At 41.0% G+C, this 24308-nt stretch overlaps 1 protein-coding gene across 1 annotated transcript in view; it reads right to left on the reverse strand.

Annotated features, from left to right (window-relative positions):
• The window catches only part of ube2kb (ubiquitin-conjugating enzyme E2Kb (UBC1 homolog, yeast)), a 99047-nt gene that overhangs the window by 60856 nt on the left and 13883 nt on the right, over positions 1 to 24308 (reverse strand). The window contains exon 2 of the mRNA XM_072252842.1: positions 8368 to 8461. Within this exon, the coding sequence (XP_072108943.1) occupies positions 8368 to 8461 (94 nt within the window). The remainder of the gene's footprint in view (positions 1 to 8367; positions 8462 to 24308) is intronic.

Below are 24308 nucleotides of genomic sequence, written 5' to 3' on the forward strand. Positions count from 1 at the left end.
AGGGCTGGTGAAGGGGGAATCTAATAGAAGAGGACCAATGCCCATAGAAGAAAGAAAAGGGGGAGGAGCTCCAGAAGGTGGTGATGGGCAGGCAAGGAGATAAGGTGAGAGAGGGAAAAGGGGATGGGGAATGGTGGGTGGGGGGGGGGGGGGTGTTTGCATTACAGGAAGTCCGAAAAATTGATGTTCATGTCATCAGGTTGGAGGCTACCCAGAAGGAACACAAGGCATTGCTCCTCCAACCTGAGCATGGCCTCATCATGACAGTAGAGGCCATGGACTGAAATCCCCTCCACCACCACTCTCCTCCGTCTAGCAGAGCTTGTTCTCACTCTCAATAATTTCTCCTTTGGCTCCTCCCACTTCCTTCAAACAAAAGGTGTAGCTACGGGTACTTGCATGGTTCCCAGCTATGCCTGCCTTTTTGTCAGCTACGTGGAACAGTCCGTGTTCCAAGCCTAGACTGGTATCACTCACCCACTTTTCCTACGCTACATTGATGACTGCATTGCACCCAAGCTGAGCTCGTCAACTGCATCAACTTTGCTTCCAACTTACACCCTGCCCTCAAATTTACCTGGTCTATTTCTGACACCTCCCTCCCCTTTCTCGATCTCTCTTTTTTTCTATCTCTGGAGACAGCTTATGTCTATTATAAACCCATTGACTCTCACAGCTACCTGGACTATACCTCTTCCCACCCTGTTACTTTTAAAAATGCCATCCCCTTCTTTCAATTCCTCCATCTCCATCACATCTGTTCTCAGGATGAGGCTTTTCATTCCAGAACGAAGGAGATGTCCCCCTTCTTCAAAGAAAGGAGCTTCCCTTCCTCCACTATCAATGTTGCCCTCAACAACATCTCTCCCATTTCGCGTACGTCTGCCCTCACCCCATTCTCCTGCCCCCTCACCAGGGATAGGGTTCCTCTTGTCCTCACCTACCACCCCACCAGCTTCCATGCCCAGCACATAATTATCGATAACTTCCACCATCTCTAACAGGATCCCAACACCAAGCACATCTTCCCCTCCACCCCCCCCATAGGGATTTCTCCCTACGCAACTCCCTTGTCCATTCGTCTCTCTCTAGGCACTTATTTTTGCAAGTGGAATAAGTACTACACCTGCCCCTACACCTCCTCCCTCACTACCATTCAAGGGCCCAACCAGTCCTTCCAGGTGAGGCGACACTTCACCTGTGAGTCTGTTGGGGTTGCCTACAGTATTGGGTGCTCCCAGTGCCTCCTGTATATCGGTGAGACCCAACATAGATCGAGAGCCCAACTTTGCCGAGCACCTATACTCCGTCCGCCAGAAAATGCAGGATTTTCCAGTGGCCACACATTTTCATTCCACTTCCCATTCCCATTCCAACATGTCAATCCATGGCCTCCACCTTGTGATGAGGCCGCACTCAGGTTGGAGGAGCAACACCTTGTGTTCCATATAACCATACAACAATTACAGCATGGAAACATGCCATCTCGGCCCTTCTAGTCCATGCCAAACTCTTACTCTCACCTAGTCCCACTGACCTGCACTCGGCCCATAATCCTCCATTCCTTTCCTGGCCATATATCTATCTAATTTAACTTTAAATGACAACATCGAACCTGCCTCAACCACTTCTGCTGGAAGCTCGTTCCACACAGCTACCACTCTCTGAGTAAAGAAGTTTCCCCTCATGTTACCCCTAAACTTTTGCCCTTTAACTTTCAACTCATATCCTCTTGTTTGAATCTTCCCCACTCTCAACGGAAAAAGCCTACCCACATCAACTCTATCAATCCCCCTCATTATTTTAAACACCTCTACCAAGTCCCCCCTCAGCCTTCTACACTCCAAAGAATAAAGACCTAACTTGTTCAACCTTTCTCTGTAACTTAGGAGATGAAACCCAGGCAACATTTTAATAAACCTCCTCTGTACTCTCTCAAGTTTATTGACATCTTTCCTATAATTTGGTGACCAGAACTGTACACAATACTCCAAATTTGGCCTTACCAATGCCCTATACAATTTCAACATTACATCCCAACTCCTATACTCAATGCTCTGATAAATAAATGCCAGCAAACCAAAAGCTTTCTTCACCACCCTATCCACATGAGATTCCACCTTCAGGAAACTATGCACCATTATTCCTAGATCCCTCTGTTTTACAACATTCTTGAATGCCCTACCATTTACCATGTATATCCTATTTTGATTAGTCCTACCAAAATGTAGCACCTCATATTTTTCAACATTAAACTCCATCTGCCATCTTTCAGCCCACTCTTCTAACTGTCCTAAATGTCTCTGCAAGCTTTGTACACCTACCTCATCATCCACAACGCCACCTATCTTAGTATCATCTGCATACTTACTAATCCAATTTACCACCCCATCATCCAGATCATTAATATATATGACAAACAACTTTGGACCCAGTACATATCCCTGAGGCACATCGCTACACACTGCCCTCCAATCTGACACACAGTTATCCACCACTACTCTCTGGCGTCTCCCATCTAGCCACTGCTGAATCCATTTTACTACTTCCGTATTAATGCCTAACGATTGAACCTTCCTAACTAACCTTCCGTATGGAACCTTGTCAAAGGCCTTACTGAAGTCCATATAGACAACATCCACCGCTTTACCCTCGTCAACTTTCCTAGTAACCTCATCAAAAAATTCAATAAGATTTGTCAAACATGACCTTCCACGCACAAATCCATGTTGATTGTTCCTAATCAGACCCTGCCTATCCAGATAATTATATATACCATCTCTAAGAATACTTTCCATCAATTTACCCACCACTGACATCAAACTCACAGGCCGATAAGAACCCTTTTTAAACAATGGAACCACATAAGCAATACGCCAATCCATCTGGACAGCCTCCGAACTGATGGTATGAACATCGATTTCTCTAAATTCCTGTAATGCCACCTCCCCCTTCATCATTCCCCATCTCCTTTTTCCTCTCTCACCTATCTCCTTGCCTGTCCATTGCCTGCCTCTGGTGCTTCTCCCCCTTTTCTTCCTTCCATGGCCTTCTGTCCTTTCCCATTAGATTCCCCCTTCTCCTGCCATGTATCTCTTTCACCAATCAACTTCCCATCTCTTTACTTCACTCCTTCCCTACCCTACCCCCCCGTTTCACCAATCAACTTGTATTTCTTCCTCCACTCCACCCCCACCTTCTAACCCTATCTTTTTTCTCTCCAGTCCTGCTGAAGGGTCTCGGCCTGAAACGTTGATTGTACTCTTTATCATAGTTGCTGCCTGGCCTGCAGAGTTCTTCCAGCATTTTGTGTGTGTTACTTGGATTTCCAATGTCTGCAGATTTTCTCTTGTTTATATGTCTTATTGTTATTTTTAGTGTATTTCAGGTAGTGCGCTGTATTGCTGCCACAAAACAACAAATCTCACAACGTATGCCAAAATGTTAAGAGATCCAATTTGGATTCGGATTCTGCCGCATAAAATTTGTCAATCTACATCATTTGTCCAATAACCTTATATCTGTGGTTTTGGGCCCTTCCATTTACCAGGAGCAACTTCCCACTTATTGCCCCAAAACCCTTCATAATCTTAAACAAGTCTTAAATATCCTCTTTACGTTCCCATGAAATTATTGCCCAATGTGAAATACAGACCTATGAAAAATACTATAAAGCACTATGGATGAACGAGAAAACAAATAAAGTGTGGTGTGCAAATTCAAGTGAAGACCTGTGTTGAATCAATCAGGACAATCAGAGTCATGGAAACTCAGATGCATGAATACGAGCCTTTTCTATCCAACCTGTAATCTAGTCTATTAAGGTTAAACAGATGGGGATCATGTGTATAAAATCATACAATGCAACCTGGTTCCCAACACAAACCTGACAAAAATCAACTGTGTGTCAGGACTGGGTGAGCTTTGAACAAAAAAAATTCTTGCACTGGGATTGAACTAATCCAACTCTTCATAAATAAATCAGAACTGCATAATATAATTTCATGGTGATAGTTACTAATTCATTTAAGTGTTTTTTGAATGTTTCTTAATATCACAAACAGGTGGAAATATTACATTATGGCTAAGATGAAGGCACGATCCCTGTGAAAGGAGTTGGGGGGAGGGGGAGTGAACAGAAATTTGACTGTTTTTACCTGTTTACAGAAAGAGACAAATAAATGCACCAGAAAAAGAGAGGGGATAAGATCATGACTAACACTAGAACAAAGAATACTTCAAGTATATTATTAAAAGGGCACCATTGCCAATACCCATGTGGATGCCTCGAACAATTTTATTCATGTGTAAGAAACAAGGGGAAATCAAAGGAACTAGTACTCTGTAGAACAACATTCAGGCAATTAAGAGTAGACTATGATGGATTACTTAGGCTTGCATTCATGAAGGTAAAGTGTCAGATTTGCGTCTCGCATCTCCTGGGAAAAGATTAAGGTTAAATCCAGACATCTGGAATCAAAAAAGTAGCAGTGGCATCAGATCAGTTGTGGCACAGGTCAGAAAAATAGCTGCCCTAGTAAGAACACAAACACGAGGAAATCTGCAGATGCTGGAAATTAAAGCAACACACATCAAAGTTGCTGGTGAACGCAGCAGGCCTGACGAAGGGTCTCGGCCCGAAACGTTGACTGTACTTCTTCCTAGAGATGCTGCCTGGCCTGCTGCATTCACCAGCAACTTTGACGTGTGTTGCCCTAGTAAGAACTTTTGTGTAGGCAAATGAGAGATATTAGTGTATATGTTAGCTTGATAGGATGATGGTGCAGATAGTACATTTGTCTTGCAGTTCTAGTGACACATGTTCAGTTCTCACTTCTCCTGCTGTCAGCATATAGCTTGCACTCTCCCTGTGATTTCAGGCATTGACTACCGACGCTCCCATTTCCTCCCACACTCAAAGACATGTTGGTTGTTAGGTTAATTGGCAAAGTAAGATGCTCCTAACCTAAGTGGGTGGCAGCATAATGCAAACTGTTAATGGGTATATGTGAGAGAATAAGTTACAGAGATGTATAGAAGAATAGGATTGCTCAATGCTGGTGTAGAGTCAATGGGGCAGATATTTCCTTACGTCAAATGGAAATATAAAATTACAAAACTCACAACGCCCCATGTATATTTCTCTGTGCACATTAATGCATGATTTTCTCAGTGTGAATTTTTCCTGTGCACATCTAGTAGTACTATACATAAAATATGTATGCAAATTTCTTTCCAGTTAAATTTTGACATTGCATTCCTAATTTTTGGGGGTGAGGCAACTTAATAGGATTTTTTAAAACAATGTGTTTATTGTTTGTAGGCCCTATTAATGCAATAGATGTGACAATGTAACAGAGAGCACAATTTGTTTACAACACTAACCTCTCCTCTTAACTCACTTGGAAAATCAGAATTTCACTACTGACTGTCTGAACTGCTCTGATTAACCTGATCAATTCACAGAAATGCACAAGAGGCAAAAAGAGCCTGCTCAAATTGCACCCCCACAATGATATACGAGGACTAAAATAGAACCAAATTTCTTATAACACTGTGGGCAGAACACTACTCCTGTAGCAGATCTTCATTTCTACGGTTCTGATATTGTTCCAAAGAAAGGTTTTAAAAATCACTAGTTAATGAACAAATTATCAATACTTTGGCAACATAAGTTAAAAAATTGATGTGGGGCTCTAATTCAATCATGAGTAGGAAATCAGAAATAGAACTTTTTAACCCACTTTGTCCACGCCAGTTATGAACCCTATCTACATTCTTTCTCCTCTTACAGTTTTCCTATACAAGTACCTGTCCAAACACCTTTTAAATGTAATTGTATCTGCCTTCACTACCTCCTGTGGAAGCTCATTCCATATATTCATCATCCTCTGATTGAAAAACTTACTTCTCCAATATCTTTTAAAAAAATTTTCCCCCATCTTCCCTTAAATCTGTGCCCTCCAGCTTTCGATTCCTCTGCCCTGAAGATTATGACTATCAATCCTACCTCTGCTCCTAAATTTTATAAACCTCTCAGCATTCTATGTTCCAGTGAGAATAAAGCCAGCCTATTCAATCTCTCCATATAACTATAGCCATCCATTAATCCAAAATCCTGAAAAATGCTTTAGAGCTCTCTATTGCTATTATCTCCCTCTTGTAGTGGGGTCACCAGAACTCTACACGAATTGCAGTCTAACCAATAGTTCATATAACTACAACATGAAGTTCCAACTCTTATAATCATTACCTCAACTTGAAGACAATTGTACAAAATACCCTTTTCACTACGCAATCTACCTTTTTTTGCGACTTTTGCAGAGCTATGGACTTGCAAACAACCTTCACCAAAAAGGCCCATTCAATTTACAGAGGGAAGAGGAGTTAGAATTTTAAATGAAACATTAAAAACTAACCCTGTGGACAAAAATTAAGACCTGTCAATTGCAGCCTGAGAATTTACAGTGCAAGGTGTTGCCATTCAGCTCATAACAGCCCCTTCAATCTTTGTCCACTGTTCAATAAGGTTGTGGCATATCATGATCCCCATAGCTTCTACCTCCAAAACACTATCCTTCTCAACTTTGAATGTACTCAAGGGACATAGTGAATGAGCAGCCACAGCCCCTAAGTATCTGGTTTCTGAATCCCACTCCAATGAAATAGCCTTTATTAATCAAACACTTGTACCATAATACCGCAAAAAAGCACCTCCAGTTCACATGGCTCTGCTCTGCATATTTAACTTAATGTGCTAAAACTCAAGTTAAGTTTAGTACAGTTAACGAAGCAATTCTAAAATTCCACATTGAATTACTGCATTTGAATTTTATCCTTGAATCTTCAGTCTCTCAGTAGAAACACACTCCTATCTCCACCTCCATTACTGGAACACGACAGCTAGGTTCTACTCCTACTCCATTTTTCTACAGCTCTAGACTTACACCCTTTTTACCAAAGGAAACGCATCCTACAGTTCTTTCTGGATATTGCTGCAGAGAATGCATTTATTCCTTCCCACTGTTTCATTGCTCTTCACTTTCCCCAGTTAAACGGTTCCCTTTATCAGTAACAAGATCAGACTGTCCACTCTCCTGAACATATTTGTTCACATCCCAATACACACGCATTATACTTCATGCATTTGTTTAAGTTCAATTGCCAGGCTCATGTGACATTACATCCTAGATACCCTTATTTGTTTGACACAAATCACATCTGTTAGTATCTAACCATTGTCTAGATCCAGCATACTTGGCAATTTAACAGACAAGACTGCCACCTGGACCAAGCTACCACAGGTAAGCTGCCCTTCCAGATGCTCCTTACATCTGATGCTTGGACTCCAACTCAACTCCTGAACTGAAGAATCTCAAGAAACTGGGAGTAAGTGTTTGAAGACCTCATTGGTCTCCACAAACCCCAATAAACTAAAAACATCTATTCTGCAAGGTGCAGAAAATTTTGCTTTTGATTAGTTGTGGTTTCCTATTTACTTAACATTTAAGTTTGTTTTCAAATAATTTATCCACTAGAAGTTAATTAGCCAACTGTAACTTTCTTAAAGAATACAACAAACATTGGATAAAGTTTAAATACTTGCTGAAGTCTCCAGAAACCACAAGTAATGGAAACACCAAGTGGAACTTCCTTCCTCTATTTTCACCAAATTCCCAACTTTGGCATAGTGCTTTAGCTGCACGCTTTTAAAAGAGGAAATGATGGAATGGAGGTATGCAATATTTCTGAAGTTACTGTCAACTGAGTAAAATTGAACCTGCATGCAACAGGTTTCTCAGGCTACATGCACAACATGCCACTGTCTTAAAATATCTTACATTTATCTAATGTACATTATCTGGCACAGTCTGAGTTAGGCACAGAAATAGCTTACAGTTTGCAGATTGTTCTTTTCTCCTCATTGACCTTTCCACCTCACCCCTGACAGCCTTTCTCTAAACAGGGGTATAAAATTTGTCACTCTCCCAATTCTTAAGGGCAATCAGCATTTCCAAACAGTTTTGAAAATTTACAGTTAAATTACTCTTACTGCCACTGCTATTTCTCTGCCATAATCATTGACTATGTACTAACTGGGACTAAGTTTTTCTATTTTCTCTCTCACTTTTCCATTAGTTCAATATCTCCCAATAAACTATAATGTTATCTTTTAAATAATTTCATATAATTTAACAAACCTTTCACCTACAAATATTGATCCCAAGAAAAATTTATTTTCTAAACACAGAGTAACAGACAAAAGGCTTACAAACCTCATCTTAAACAAGGTACAACAACTTAGTTAATTTAATTTACCCTACCACATTCAGAGCTAAAATTTCACAGAATAACACTGTCACCTACCTTCATATGGTGTATCAGGAGGCCCTGCAATCTCCCCTCTCAATTCTGTAAAGTTTTCATCTACGAGTTCTACTTTTATTTGATTCTTGCTGGTCTTCAAAAGAAAACACAAAAAAAGAGTAAGTTCCAGAACACTAAAGTAACATTTTTAATCAAAGTTTTAAATAGCATCGAAGAAGGTCTTTCAGTCCAATTTGTCCATGTTGACCAAGCTGTCTACTTGAAGTAGTCCAATTTTCCTGCACCTGGCCCATATCCCATCGTTCCTATCCATGTACCAGTCTCAATGTCTTTTAAACATTGTCTACCACTAACTCAGGCAGCTCATTTCATATACCCATGACCTTCTATGAGTAAAACGTTGCCCCTCAGACCCCTTTAAAATTTTCCCCACACCCTTACTTTAACCCTATGCCATTGAATGTTAAGACTCCCCTAAACTAGGGAAAAGACTGACCAGTCACCTTACCTATGCCTCTCAATTTTATAAGCTACTATAAGTTCCTCAGCCTCCTACACTTCAAGTAAAAAAAAAATTCAGGTTATTCAGTCACTTCTCTAAAACTGGAACCTAAGCCCTCCAGTCCCTGTAAAATCATTATAAATCTTTTCTGCACCTTTTCCATCTTAATGACATCCTTCCTATACCAATTGACCAGAACTGCACACATCATTCCAAGTGTGGTCTCATAAATATCTTGCACAGATTTAACATGATGCCCCTGCTGATGCATCATAACAACTAACCTAATTTTAAACCACAATGAAATACATTCCTGAGAGAGGCAAGAGGGGAGATTGCTAGGGCTTTCACTATGATCTCCATCCTCTCTTGTCACAGGTGAGGTCTCAGTGGACTGGACAGCAGCCATAGTGGTTCCTTTAAGAACAGAAATTATAGATAATATAAGCTATAAGCCGTTGAGTCTCACAGTGTTAGGGATGTTATTAGAGACGTTTCTTATGAATAGGATTTACTAACATTTAGAAGAACATAGAATAATCAGAGACAGTTAATATGGCGTTGTGCAGGACAGGTTACATTGTACAAACATGGTTTTCCTTTGGAGGAGGTAGGTGACCAAGGTGATTGATGAGGGTAGCGATTGGGTCATCTACATGAACTTTACTAAGGCATTTGACAAGGTCCCTCATAATAGGCTGATCAGAAAGATTAAGATGGGTGGGATCCATAGTGCCTTGATAATTTGAGAATTAACTTCCCACAGAAGACAGAGGGACAGGTGTAATTCTGGCTGAAAGTTTGTGACCAGTGGCATTTTACAGGAATCAATGCTGAGACGCCTTGAATGAAAATACAGATGGGTTGATATATTGAATACTAGATTCAGATTTATTACATGTACATCAAAACATTGAATGAAATGTATTGTTTGCGTTAACAACCAACACACCCAAAGTTGTGCTAGAGCAGCCCGCAGGTGTCACCACACATTCCAGCACTAACATAGCATGCTTACAATCTTCAGCAGGCCAAACCAGGCAGTAATTAGAACATCCGAACAAAACAAGACAACAGCAAAACAAGCCGCTTTTCCACCCTTCCACCACTCCTCACACACACATAGGCAGGTCTCCAACCCCAGACTGGCTGCCTCTGGGACACCTGTCCTTGTTCTTGCACTCAGAGACATTGGCCTCCAAACTACAGTCCATGGCCTGGATTCGTCGCCTCAACCCTTGGGTTTCTACCTCCAGACTCACCAAGCCCTGGACTTCAACCTTCGGCTCTGCACTCCAGACCTCACTGACTTCTGGGTAATAACCTCAGGACCTGCTGGTTATGAGTTTGCCCTTTGGGTGTCAACCCCTCAGGCCTGCTCCACCATTCAATAAGATACTACATTTGATCTTAGCCAAACGGCTGAGAAGCAACCATTCTAGTTCAAATTACCCTGCATGTCCTCTTTAATCTTCTCCCTTCTCATCTTAAAGCTATGTCCTCTAATATCCAACACATTTTTACCCTGGGGTTAAAATTCTGGCCATCTGTCCCATCTATGCCTGGCATAATTTTATGACCTTTTATCTGATATCCCCTTAGTCGCTATACAAAAGATGGAATGGCAATGGGAAGTGCATAGAGAAGACTCAACCTGGAATGGAGTGGTAAAATAAGGAAAAGAGACTGGATAGACTGGGTTTGTTTTGAGCTCAAGGCAGAACTCGATATACAAAATTATGACAGCTATAGATATGGGGAAAATATGCTACCTAAAAAATCTAGAGGACATAGATTTAGGGGAACAACTTTAGAGATGATCTGAAGAACTTTTTCCACCTCGAGGATGGATGCAATTTGATTGGATGGTGATGTAGGTACTCTCAACATTTTAATTATCTAGATGAAACACCCTGGTTGACATTTTTACTGCTGTGCTGTAGATATTTCATTTTAGCAGTTATGTAAGAGCAGTCTGCTCGGCTTTCAGCCTGTTTGGATTATTGTTCCTGGCCTTGAAGTGGGCTGTGATTGATAAGCTAAGTAACTATCTATATGGTGCCAAGTTTGAGATGAGGATGGACAACAACCCATTAACTCATACCCTGACCTCAGCGAGATTGGATACCACAGGCCACTGGTGGCTGGTAGCATTGTCTGCCTATGATTTCAGCCTGAAGTACCGGCCAGGGAGTCAGAACATTGATGCCGATGCTTCGTCCCGATGTATGCACGAAAGACTGGACAGGGACGGAGAGTGGGATAGCGTTCCTGCCCTGGGAGTCAAAGCCATGTGCCAGTTTTCCATCATCGGGAAGGCAGAGAAAGGGATGGGCAGAATCGAATGGCTGATCATTTGGGAGCTTCTAATGGTGTCATTCCACAGGCTTACTGCAATCCAACTGCTCTGAAGACAAAGCAGTTGCCAGAATTGAGTCCTGGGGAAGTGGCAGCCGCTCAGCAAGATGGCCCATGCATAGGCACCGCTTGGTTAGCGATTGTGGAACAGGACATGGCCCAAGTGGACAAAATGAAACACTCTGCAGTGTCTCTGCTACTGAGAGAATGGCCCAGATTGGAGTGAGGAACCAGATCCTATACCGGGTCACGTCACCTCACCTCCAGACAGCCTCGGCATTCCCAGCTGGTTCTATCTGAGAAGTATTGGAGGATTGTGTTGAAGCCACTACATGATGACTCCAGTCATTTGGGGTTGGGAAGACCTATGGATTGTTCAGAGATCAGTTCTACTAGCCCCGAATGAAGCTGAAGGTCAAAGAGTACTGCAAGTCGTGCATTTGATATTTACAGAGGAAGACACTGCCTACAAGGGCCGCTCCATTATCCCACCTGCACAGTGTGAGGCCACTGGATCTGGTTGGCACGGATTTCCTATCAATAGAGCCTGATGCGCCGGCTGTGGTGCAACGACATCGGCGCCCAACCCGGGAGCAGAGGTTCCCGGGTTTGAAACCAGTCAGGTCTGCTCCCGAGTACGCTTTCCATCTGTGCCGGGTTGAGTGTTGAGATCGCAACTCGACCTCGTAAGATAAAGGGAAAAATACTGTGAAAATGTCTGTGTGAGGAGTGGCACACCACAGCCTCTCTCTCTCGCTCCATGCCTTGTAAAAAGCCATGAAAAAGACATCATCACGGACGCACACACGCAGACGCACACACAGACTCGCACGCACAAAGGCACATGCCAAAAAAAAAAAATCAATAGAGCCTGATGCCAGCAACATGGCGAATGTCTTGGTTATTATGGATCACACCAGATATACGCTAGCCTTCCCTACCAAAGACCAGAGGGTGCCCACCATGGCCAAAGTGTTATGGGAGAAGTATTTCATTTATTATGGCCTCCCCAGGTGGATGCTTAGCAATCAGGGATGGGATTTTGAGAGTAGGCTCATACATGAGTTACTGAGCATGCTTGGAATCGAGAAGTCAAGGACTACGCCTATTAATCGCAGGGTGATCCCCAGCCCAAGAGGTTCAATCAGACCTTCACAGAAATGCTCAGAACCTTAGAGATCAGTAAAAGCAACAAGTGGAGTCAACATATTGGACATCTGGTCCACTGCTACAACTGTACACAGAATGAAGCTACCGGGTACTCGCCGCGTTATCTGATTTGGACGCAAAGTGAGGCTGCCTGTTCACTTCTGTTTTGGGACTGGTGGGGAAGATCTACTATAGAAGGCTTACCTGAAGTATGTGCCTGATATGAGAAAGCAGCTGAAAAAGTCTTAAGAATGAGGTGAGGTCTTGGCTACCAAGCAGAATCAAGGAAAAAAAAAAGGAGGTATAATCAAAAGATTAGGTTCTCCCAACTAATGCCTGGAGACAGAGTCCTCAAAGAATTTGGGGCTACTTAGGAAGCATAAATTGCCTGACCACTGGGCGGCTATGTCCTTCGTAGTGGAGAATCAGATGCCAAACGTACCAGTTTTCTGGGTGAAACCAGAGGATGGGATGGCCCTGTCAAAATTTTCCGTCGGAACCACCTTCTACCTCTGGGACAAGAGGTGCGTGTTGACCCAGAGCCTGACCTGGACCCTACACCCTATACCTAGTAAGAGGTCTCTGCAGCAACGTGAGGGAACCGAAGGACCAGCAGCAGGAAGGATTAGACTGGACCCCAGCCCTGAATGTGATATGGACTTGGGAGGATGAGGAAATGGAGGTGTGGTATATGCTGCCCTTCTCAAACTCTCCAATAATTGAAGAGATTCCTAACCTTTCTCATGCTGAGACAGGTGAAATGGGGGGGAGGGGGGGCGACTAGCAGTGGACAATGAAGGCAGACTGGGCTCTAAAGTAACTGGGAATGAAACTGAGGTCAGCCAAGTGACAGAGGGATCTGAATTGCCAGATGGCACAGGTAATGGGTAGGGGAGGCCTTGCCATGTAGACAAGAAAGATCCCAAGGAGTATCTGAAACTGAAAAAGTAGATGACAGGATAAGGAGGTCTCAAAGAGTCAGGAGACCCCCAGATACACTGGCCTATGTCGCACTGGGGAAACAGAGTGTTGTGCCTATCCCCCTAGTGAAATATATCACTACCATTTACAAATGGATTGGAGGTCCTGACATCATGAATTTCCTTTGAAAACTGTGTTGCCTGGATTGGGGATAATAAATTAGTTCTAAGTCATGAGGACATGACTATTTTTCGTAGGGGTAGAGTATAACATCCTGGCTCACATTTTTACTGCTGTGCTGTAGGTATTTCATTTCACTAGTTCTGTAAGAGCAGTCTGTTCTGCTTTCAGTCTGTTTGGGTTACTGTTCAAGATAAAGGAGGCTGAGGAATGTGTGTCATCCAATTAGGATGGTGGAACTGGGAGAAGGTTCAAGAAAACACACGGGGGGGGAGGTTTTGTGAGGGGCACTAAGGTTGGTCTTGGGGTTTTTTTTTATTTGGCAGGAGATGAAGAGAGAAGAAGCTGAAAAGAACCAGTTGTAGGATTTGACCTGGTGGAGCAAGGTGCCGGGGTCTACTGAGGATCAGTGATTATGTATGATATTTGGAAGAGTTGAGCTCCAACTTGTGCACATTTGACTGTTTAATTTTAATAGGTCCTTTTTGGGTTTTTTTCTTTTCTTTACTAACCCTTTAGTTAAGATTCATAAATATAATTCCTTTAATCGTATGCAGTGTGCTGTCTGTTATTTCCTGGCACTGAGTTGTAATAGGGTAGCAAATTACACAGCATCCACACAAACCAGGGTTTAGGGTGGGAAAACCGTCTCAATCTCATGGGTTTGGTGGGACCAGAGTGTGTATTCCCTTGACTTAAGCAGCCAAGGAAACCAATGGGTTTCATTGACATTCATTTGAATCACCAATGGATATGGACCAAGTACTGATAAATGGGATTAGTACACATTGAAACTCAATGGTCAGGATGAACATGGTGAGCCTCAGGCTGTTTTGGTGTTTATGACTTTGATTCTAAAAACATGGTTTCAACATTACCTTCCTGCTGTGTTACCATACCTACTTATTTCTTCTCTGCTTTGAATATGTTCAATCATTGTCTTCACAGTTCTCTTGGGTAGAGAATTCAATACCCCCTCCAAGGAAAAGACAATCCCCTTTAATAGTCAGCCTTGTTTTCTGGAATTATGTCCCCTAGTTCTAGATACTCCTAGCAGAAGCACATGTTTCAAGGATAGAGAGGGTATGACAGGCCAATTGACAAACTAGTGCTTCTGTGTATTACGTTTCTAATATATCATAGATTTATACAGCACAGAATCAGGCTGACCAAAATGTCTTCCCGAGCTTGTGGCATCCTTTCAGCATCCACATCATCTTGCTCGTTTTTCGATATTCTGTAGGCCCAAGATGTTCAACTTTCTTTCATGTAACTCCTTTTGAATGATGTAGCTACTTGATGAACTTTCACTATACTGTCTCCAATGCAAGGATGCCCTTTCTTAAACATAACCAAAAGCTGAATTAGTATAAAATTTTGGTCAGGCTACATTTGGAACAAGGTATGCAGTTCTAGTTGCCCCATTATAGGAATGAAGTGGAAGCTTTGGACAGCACGCAAAAGAGGTTCACCAAGATGTTCAATCACAAACAAGAGAAAATCTGCAGATGCTGGAATTCCAGGTAACACACACAAAATGCTAGGACACACAGTCCTGCCAAAGGGTTCCGATCCGAAACATCAAATGTATTCTTTTCCATAGATGCTGCCTGGTCTGCTAAGTTCCTCCAGCATTTTCTGTGTGTTACTCACCAAGATGTTGCCTGGATTGGAGAGTATTAGCTATATGAAGTTAGACAAACTTAGGATTGTTCCCTTTGGAGTTTGGAAGATGGAGGAGAGACGATACAAGTTTATAAAAATGTAAGATGCATAGATAGGATAGACAGTCAGCCTTTATTCTCATAGGGCAGAGCTTTAAAGCGTGTGTGTGAAAGAGAGCGAGAGCCCCAGCACTACTTGGTGGGGGGGGGGGGCAGGGGAGTGAACAAGGGGGTGTGGTTGCACAGATACAATATTTACATTTAAGAGCATTTAGACAGGCACATCAACATGCAAGGAATGGAGGAAGATGGCTCATATTCAGGCACATGGAATTAGTTTAACTTTGCATCACAGTTGGCACGGCAATAAAAACCAAAGTTCCATTAAATTTCCTATCAATTGCTATCTTTGTACGTTTTCCAAACTGATATCTGATCCCTCATACCATTAAGTTTTACAATCTCATTCCAGTTAAAAAATATTTTTCCTCTCTTCCTTCCAAAGAGAATAGCCTCATATTTTTACCATATTATACTCAATCTGCTAACTTCTTGCTTACTCACTTAACCTATCTATAGCCCTTTGCATTTTCGTCGCAACTTGCCAAACCATCTATTTTTGTATCATCAACAATGTGGACACAGGATACTCAGTCCCTTCATTCCATTTATTAATATAGGTTAGAAACAGATGAGACTCCAGAATTAATTTGCGTGACTCCCCATTTGTTACTGATTGTCAAATTGAAAATGACTCATCCCAATTCTTTTGTGTTAGCTAGCTTCTCCTGCATCCATACTATTAATCCTTAAACTCATTTGCAAGTTTGTTGAACACAATTTCTTTTGCATAAAACCTATGGTAATGCATTCCACAGATTCATCACCCTCTGGCTAAAGAAAAAGGGTTGTTCTAAAGGAAGTTCCCTCTAACCTGACGTTTTACCCTCTGGTCGTTGACTCCTCAAAACAGGAAACATTCTCTCCAAATCCACTCAGTCTAAACCTTTCAAGATTCAATAGGTTTCAGTGAGATCCCCCTCATTCTCTAAACTCCAGTGAGTACAGGTCCAGTCATCAAATGCTCCTCATATGTTAACCATTTCATTCCAAGAATCATTCTCATTAACCTCCCCTGGGGACCCTTTTCAATGCCAGCACATCTTTTCTTCAATAGTGGGCCCAAACTGCTCACAATACTCCGAGGTCTGATCAATGCCTTATAAAATCTCAGCTCTTACATTTAGTCCTCTCAAAATAAATGCTAATATTGCATTTGACTTCCTTACCATCGACTCCATCTGCAGGTTAAGCTTCAGGGAATCCAACATGAGGACTCCTTTGCATTTCTGATTTCTAAATTTTCTTCCCATTTAGAGAAGTGCTAATCACACACTTCTTTCCACTGCATTCTATCTGCCACTTCTTTGCCCAGTCTCCTAATCTGTCTAAATCCTTCTAGAGATATCCTGTTTCCTCAACACTAGCTGCCCCTCCACCCATCTTCATATCATACACAACCTGGCCACAAGGCCTTCAATTCCGTCATTCAAATCATTGATATAAAATGTGAATAGAAGCAGTCCCAACACCAAGCCCTATGGATCACCATTGGTCACTGGCAGACAACCAGACTAGGCCCCTTTTATTCCCACACTTTGCCTCCTGCCATTCAACCAATGCTCTATCCATGCTAGAATTTTTCGTGCAATGCCATGGGCTCTTGCCTTGTTTAGTAGCCTCAAGTACAGCATCTTGTCAAAGGCCTTTTAAAAATTAAGGTAAATAACATACACCGACTCGTCTATCCAGCCTGTTTTTTCCCTCAAAAAAAATTCTAACAGATTAATCAGGCAAGATTTCCCTGAAGGAAATCATGCTGACATTGATCTATTTTATCATGACCCTCCAAGTATCCCAAAACCTCATCTTTAATAATGGACTCCAACATCTTACCAACCACTGAAGTCAGGCTAGCAGGCTGATAATTTCCTTTCTTTTGCCTCCTTCCCTCTTGAAGAGTGCAGTAATATTTGCAATTTTCTAGTCCTCCAGAACCATTCCAGAATCTGGTGATTCTTGAAAGACCACTACTAACGCCGCTATTATTACCATTATTGTTGGGATGTCCTATTATGAAGGCCAATTCAAAATAATTTATAATCTTTTATAATCTGATCCCAGCATCTGCAGATTATTTTGTGTTTATAATTTATAATCTGTCATTTTTCCATTTCCTATTATTATTTCCTCAAGATGATCCAACCTTTACTTTAACTACTCTCTGCCCTTTTACATAGCTACAGTTCTGTCTGTTTTTATTTTATTTACCAATGTAATCTCCCTCTTTATAAATCTTTGCAGCAGACTGAAAAAAGCATACAATCTTTAAGTTTCTTAGTTTGCCATTGAACTCCTGTCTCTGGAATAGAGTTTGGTTGAGATTTGTGAAATACAGCTCCTCCCGAAGTAATGGCAGTTTGCAAGTCAAAAACACAGCTGCGAATTGAGTTCCCTGATCTATTGTGCCAAACTATTATTCTGCCTAGTTCCATCCACCTGCACCTGGACCATGGTCCTCCATATCCCTCCCATCAAACTTCTTTTAAATGTTGAAGTGGACCCTGCATCCATCTCTTCCACTGGCAGCTTATTTCACACTCTTGTTACCCTGAATGAAGAAGTTCCCTCTTGTTAAACATTTCACCATTTACTCTTAACCCATGACCTCCAGTTCCAGTCTCATCCAACCTCAGTGGCCTGCTTGCATGTGCACAATCTATATCCCTCATAATTTTATATACCTTTCACAAATATCCTCTCATTCTCCTATATTCCAGCAAATAACTATTTAACCATTCACAATAACTCAGATCCTCAAGTTCTGGCAATATCCTTGTAAATATTCTTTGTACTTTTTCAATCTTTTTGATATTTGTCCTACTGGTAGGTGACCAGAACTGCACACAGGGAGTATTTTACTCAATAAAATACTAAAAAGATATTTGGAATTTACATTGTCTGATTTAGACAATTTGGCAATGCTGAATCACACACAAATAAAGTTATATGTGAACAAATAGTTCATGATAACTCAGCATCATATGGTTCTAACCATGCATTTTATCTAGTTTCTTCAAAGCAAGCTACTTAAGTTTTCAAAATCACAGAAAATATATACTGGACTTTATGCATTCAGCATTCCTACCATTTCTTGGTTTTGAGATTGTCACCCACAGCGTTTTATTTAAACACTGATGTCCTTCTAATCTTTTACTTGTATCTGAAAATGACTCTAGACTGAGAGGTCAGAATTCTAATAAAATAACAAATGCTAATTCCATTATTAATTTCCATAATTTAGCTTGCATAGTTAACATTTCAATAAACTAAATTTCCTATGAAAACTGAAGAACTCAAGCTTCGTTCACTCTGGTTTGGAAGTGTTCCAGTTTCTAATGAAGTGACTTGCCTCAACCTCTCCACTAGCTTGTTTTAATGGTTCACTGTTGAAATCACAGAATTAAGTTGGTCCTTCTATGCCCCAAATAATTCCACCCTTCTCTCTCAAATCAGTTGCCAAATTTGGACAAATAAATTAATTGAATTGGAAAGTGAAAAAGTAAAATAAACAATTGCAAAACTGCTCTGATCACCCACACTCAAAAGTAGACGTTAAAATAGGATAATACTTATCGGAGCTGCTGACCTACAAGCATTCAAACCTCTGCTTCCACAAGGGAATATATCAAGGACTAGTAATATCTACAAAACTAGCATATATTCATGAGCAAGGAGAGAAAAACAAAATACATGTAAACTCTCAGCAAGTTTTTTTAGAAAGTTCTTGAATGAACTAGGGAGATTACTTTAGAATAGGTTTTTGGAAGCACTTCATTGGTACACCCTATCCTCGTTATATGCGTCTTCAGACAATGCGGATTCAGTTATGCAAGGAACCTATTTCTACTAACTTCTCCTTATATGCGTCCAAAACTCTCAGTTATGCGAGGAGCACTGCTTTCCCGCCAATACAAGTCACGTGCGCACGCCTCACAGTCTCACTCCCGCCAGTCTCGCATTGGTTTTGGCAAGGTGTGGATGTGCGATCTTGCGATCTTAAACTTTTGTTGTTTTTACCTATGGTGCAGTGGTTTTGTGCTTGAAATATTTAACTATGCCTCCTAAGCGTCCAATGTCAAGTCCTGGGCCATCAGCCAAGCGGCAGAGAACCGCTTTAACACTTGAAAAAAAGTAGGAAATTATAAACAGGGCGACGTCAGGTGAAGATAACACGGCTCTGGGACGCTACCCTGCGTGGTTGCGGGCTATAAGAGCTGAGTTAGGCATCACACCAAAGCTAGTGTTTAATGCAGACGAGACCGGGCTTTTTTGGAAGAGTATGCCGAAATGCATTTACATAAGTAACGATGAAAAAACTGCGTCAGGTTTCAAGACAGCAAAGGATAGATTGACTTTGCTTATGTGTTCCAATGCCGAAGGAGACTGTAAGATGAAGCCTCTCTTAGTTTACCATTCACTAAACACCCGTGCTCTTAAGGGTTTGAGCAAGAAGCCTCTCAATGGAGCATGGAAATCAATTTGGGCGGAGTGTGTGCACACCCTCAAGGGGCTTCCTGCCTTCACTGCAGCTGTCCAGGGCTGTGTGGCCCTGGGCCATAAAGTTGGTGGGGAAGGATTCTCAGATCTCGAGACTGCTGACGTGGTAGAACTCCTGGATTCTCATGAAGAAAAATAAAGTGTGGATGACCTTCTGCGTGAACTCAGACTGAAGGTGATAACAATGAAGAAGAAAGTGTCGAGTTGCAGGTGAAGGATTTTATGGTGAAGCAACTGGCAGAATTTTTTAAGGCTGCGGAACACTTGGCACAAATGGCAACAGATATGGACCCAAGTTTAGAACGGAGTCAGCATTTCAGTCATTCCCTGCAGTCAACCCTTCTTCCTTACAAGCAAATTTATGCTGAAAAACAAAATGCTGCCAAGCAAACAACCCTCACTACTTTTTTCAAACCGGTGTCATCTCCTGCTGCCGGCAGTTCTGAGAGTTCTGTGAGTCTTCCTTCACCCTTTGCTGTCCTTGATGATCCTGACGACACACAACCATCCACCTCATCCATGTAAAGCTGCCCAACACCACAACAATCACTCATCTCCCGGAGCGAACACACCTGCCACTGTTGGTGAGTACTGCACACCCTAGGATGTTAACTTTCTATGATTTATTACATTGAATATTACCTTAAATTGATGAAATCTAATATGAATGTTGCCTTGTGGTACTGCTTTTGCGTTGTATTGGTATGAAAATGTGAATAAATTACAGACAAAACATACTTAGGAAGCCCTCCAGAACACATCCCTATTTTCTTCATTTAAATAATTATTCACATTATGCGTCGACTTCAAGGAACGTATCCCCTGCATTTAACGAGGATAGGGTGTATTGATAAAAATGGAAAACACGGGACCAAACTATTTAGCTCACTGGATTTGAAGGACATTTATCCAGCAATTTGCAAAACTGACTTGGATTTGTGGGGATTAATTTTGTTATGAGTGCATTGTTACATCACAACTACATAAAGATCATTCTAATGTTCCAAAATTTACAATAAACAAGTGGACTGACAACCAATAAGAAAACATTAAAGTTTTCCTAACTTGCCTTTTGGTCAAACAGCAATAATTCAGGTTTGACTGTTTACACAAGCAGTTCTGCACCAAACTGCCACTAGACTTTTTAATATATCTTTAATTTTGCTACAAGCTGAAGTGGTGATGCTAAATACAGTTTGTGAATGCAACTCAAAAAAAATCTGAAATCTAAGACTAAAATAGTTTCGGGGACAGTAAAACTGATCATCTGAACTTTGTGGTGTACCAGACCAGCAAATTTTCTGGACAATTTTGATGTTGCTCACACTACCCAATATATTTTTACATCACTTTTTTAAAAAAAATACCAAGCAACATAATAAATTTTTCAGTGAACCCACCAAGTTTTAAAGGAGTGCGGGAAACAGAACCCAGCGAGCTTCAGTTTATTGATCTAGATGTCACACGCAAGCACTCCAGACTCCAGCCCGAGTAACAAATGCACTCACATTCCTGTCCCTGACTGCATACCCACCCAACAAAGCCAACCTCATAATTACTTCAAAATGTAGGAATGAGGACTTCGTATACTAATGAATGTGCCAGATGCTGAATCAATCACAAGGATTTCCAAATAATCAGCTAATAGATTTGCAGGGTTTCATTGTGCTTTAAATATATGTTGTAAATAGTAGATGTGAAACATTTTAAAGTGCACAAATAGAAAGATACCCTTTTTGTTAACTACTTAGATTTCTTAAACGATGCAGAGCACCTGACAACCTCTGGAAACTTCCAACACTGATTAGCCTCTAACTGATCTCAGGACATGCTTAGCGCACCCTTTTCTCACACCTCTAAACCAATAAATTTTAAATTGAAGGCCAAGTTAGCAACAAAACATCACACCAAGGGGAATTATGTCATTTATATGCAAAATTAATCCAAAAATTATACAGTAGGATCCAAAACAATTTTATTACTTTACAAAATACAAGCAGCATTTTAAAATTGTGCTTAAAATAGATACAATAGTAGAAAATGGATGATAAAATAACTGCAAGCTAAATTAGTTTGAAAGTATCAGGTTATCCCTATAAATTCCAAAAACAATGAAATATTGCTGCCAATTTTGTGAAAGAAATCTATACCCCCACAAAAAGATTTAATCACAATAATTCAGAAAATAAGTTGGGTTCTTAAAAATTGTAAGACTCCAAAATTACAATATTCAATTCTCTGAAGGCCAACATTAAAAACAGCCAGCTGCAAATTCAAAAATCAGATCAGTAATAATACAAAATAAGAAAATATTAATTTAATAGCTGCATTAGTTTAAGCATACAAAAGTGTTCCAAGTGATAAAATAATTCTAATCCCAAATTTTAAAAACTTACAATTTATAATTTGTCCCGCAATCTCACTGAAAAAAATAAGGCACTTTAGGACTACAAGAAAGGCAAGATGCACAGTGGAGAGTATCCTGACTGGTTGCCATCATGGCCTGTTTTACAATACTAATGACCAAGAACAGAAAAGCCAACAAAAAGTAGTAGATACAACCCAGTACTTCACAGGATAAGCCCTCCCCAACAGTGAGCTGCCTACAAGGAGGGCTGCCATAAGAAAGCAGCATCCATCATCAAGAACCGCCACTATCTAAGCCATCTACTCTTCTCGCTGCTGCCATCAGAAAGGAGGTGAAGGAGCACTAGGTCCCACACATTATCCTTCGACCATCAGGCTTGTGAGCCAGCATGGATCACTTCATTCACCTCAATACTGAATTGATTCCATGAGCTATAGACTCACCGTCAAGGATTCTACAATTTATATTCTGAATACTATTTATTTATTATTACTATTTTTGCAGTTTATCTTCTTTTACACATTGGTTGTTTGCGTGTAGTTTTTATTGATTATTATTTTTGTTCTACTCTGAATGCCTACAAGAAAATGAATCTCAGGGTAATATATAATGACATACAAATACTTTGATAATAGATTTACTTTGAACTTTAAACGAGGTTCCCCTAGCAGACAAAAAGAATCCCATGGGCTTCTACAGATATAATTAAAAGCAAAACACCAAGAGACAATTGTTCCACTTGAAGATCAGCGTGGTCATCTATGCATGGGGCAAAGGAGATAGGGAAGATCTTAATCGTTTTTGCATCTGTATTTACTCAGGAGGCAGACAAAATCAGGAGAACTGAGGCATATTGGTATCATAGAAGAGGAGATGCTTGCTGTCTTGATGCAAGTTAGGGTGGTTAAGTTCCCAGGGCCTGACAAAATATCATTTTGACCTGTGAGAGGATAGTGCAGAAATTGCATGGGGTCCGGCAGAGGTATTTAAAACGTCCCTAGCCACAAGTGAGGTGGTGAATAACTGAAAGATAGTTGATGTTTTTTCCATTATTCAACAAAGGCTCTAAGAATAAGATAGGAAATTATAGGTTGACAAGCCTGACGTCAGCAGCAGGTAAATTATTGGAAGGTATACAAGTCTATGGACAGAGAAGGTCTGATTAGGGATAGTCAACACAGTTTTGTGTGTGGTAGGTCATGTCTAACTAATCTTAAGAGTTTTTTTTGAGGAGATTACCAGGAAAATTGATGAAGGAAAGGCAGTGGATATTATCTACATGGATTTAGCTAGGCCTTTGACAAGGTCCTGCATGAGAGGCTGGTCCAGAAGGTTCAAATGCTTGGCATTCAGGATGAAAAAGTAAATTGGATTTAATAATGACCTACAGGGATATTGGCAGTAAGTAGATGGTTGCCACTCTGACTGAAGGCCTGTGAATAGTGGTATGCCACAGGGCTCGGTGCTAGGTCCATTGCTGTTTGTCATTTATATTAATAGTTTGGATGATTATGCTGAATTTATTTATTAACATAAATAAATGATTATGCACTATGCACTGCATCAGCAAGTGAAAAAGAATCTAGTGCTTTCCTAGCATATATGACGAATAAACTCTTCTCAGGCTTTCAGCTGGGTACAGGTATCAATTTTAACCAACGTTTTGATGATAAACTCTGCCATCTTACTCAGAGATGATGCCTGGGCATGTCTAGTCCAGTGGTACTTATACCCCCACTGTCCGTCCCCCCGACTGGTTAGTCCTCACAGGGAATCCTGTAAACACTTATGTGGGTCAAAAATGGGCTGGATGGCTACCACTTACAGGATTCCCTGTGAATGCAGAGCAGTGTATATCGGCCAAAGTAGAAACAAGCCTCAAGGAGCACATGAGTTGTATGCTTTCGGGTTACCTGGAGAAATTGGCGATAGCAGAACATTGCATTCGCAATGGCCACAGGATTGGCTTTAACAACACAAAATAATTTGCTACTTCTCTGGCTTTTGGGACAGCTTAGTGAAGGAAGCCATTGAAATAAAATTACAGAAAAAGAATTTTAACAAAGATCAAGGTTTTGCTCTAAATACAAACTGGAATTTAATGTAAACAAGGTAGGACAGCAGAAACCTGACTGGATGAGGACTAACCAATCAGAAGAGATGGATAACGGGGGTATAAATACCACTGGACTAGACATGCCCAGACATCATCCCTGAT

Source organism: Mobula birostris, chromosome 3, assembly GCF_030028105.1.
Source record: "Mobula birostris isolate sMobBir1 chromosome 3, sMobBir1.hap1, whole genome shotgun sequence".
Taxonomy (NCBI): domain Eukaryota; kingdom Metazoa; phylum Chordata; class Chondrichthyes; order Myliobatiformes; family Myliobatidae; genus Mobula; species Mobula birostris.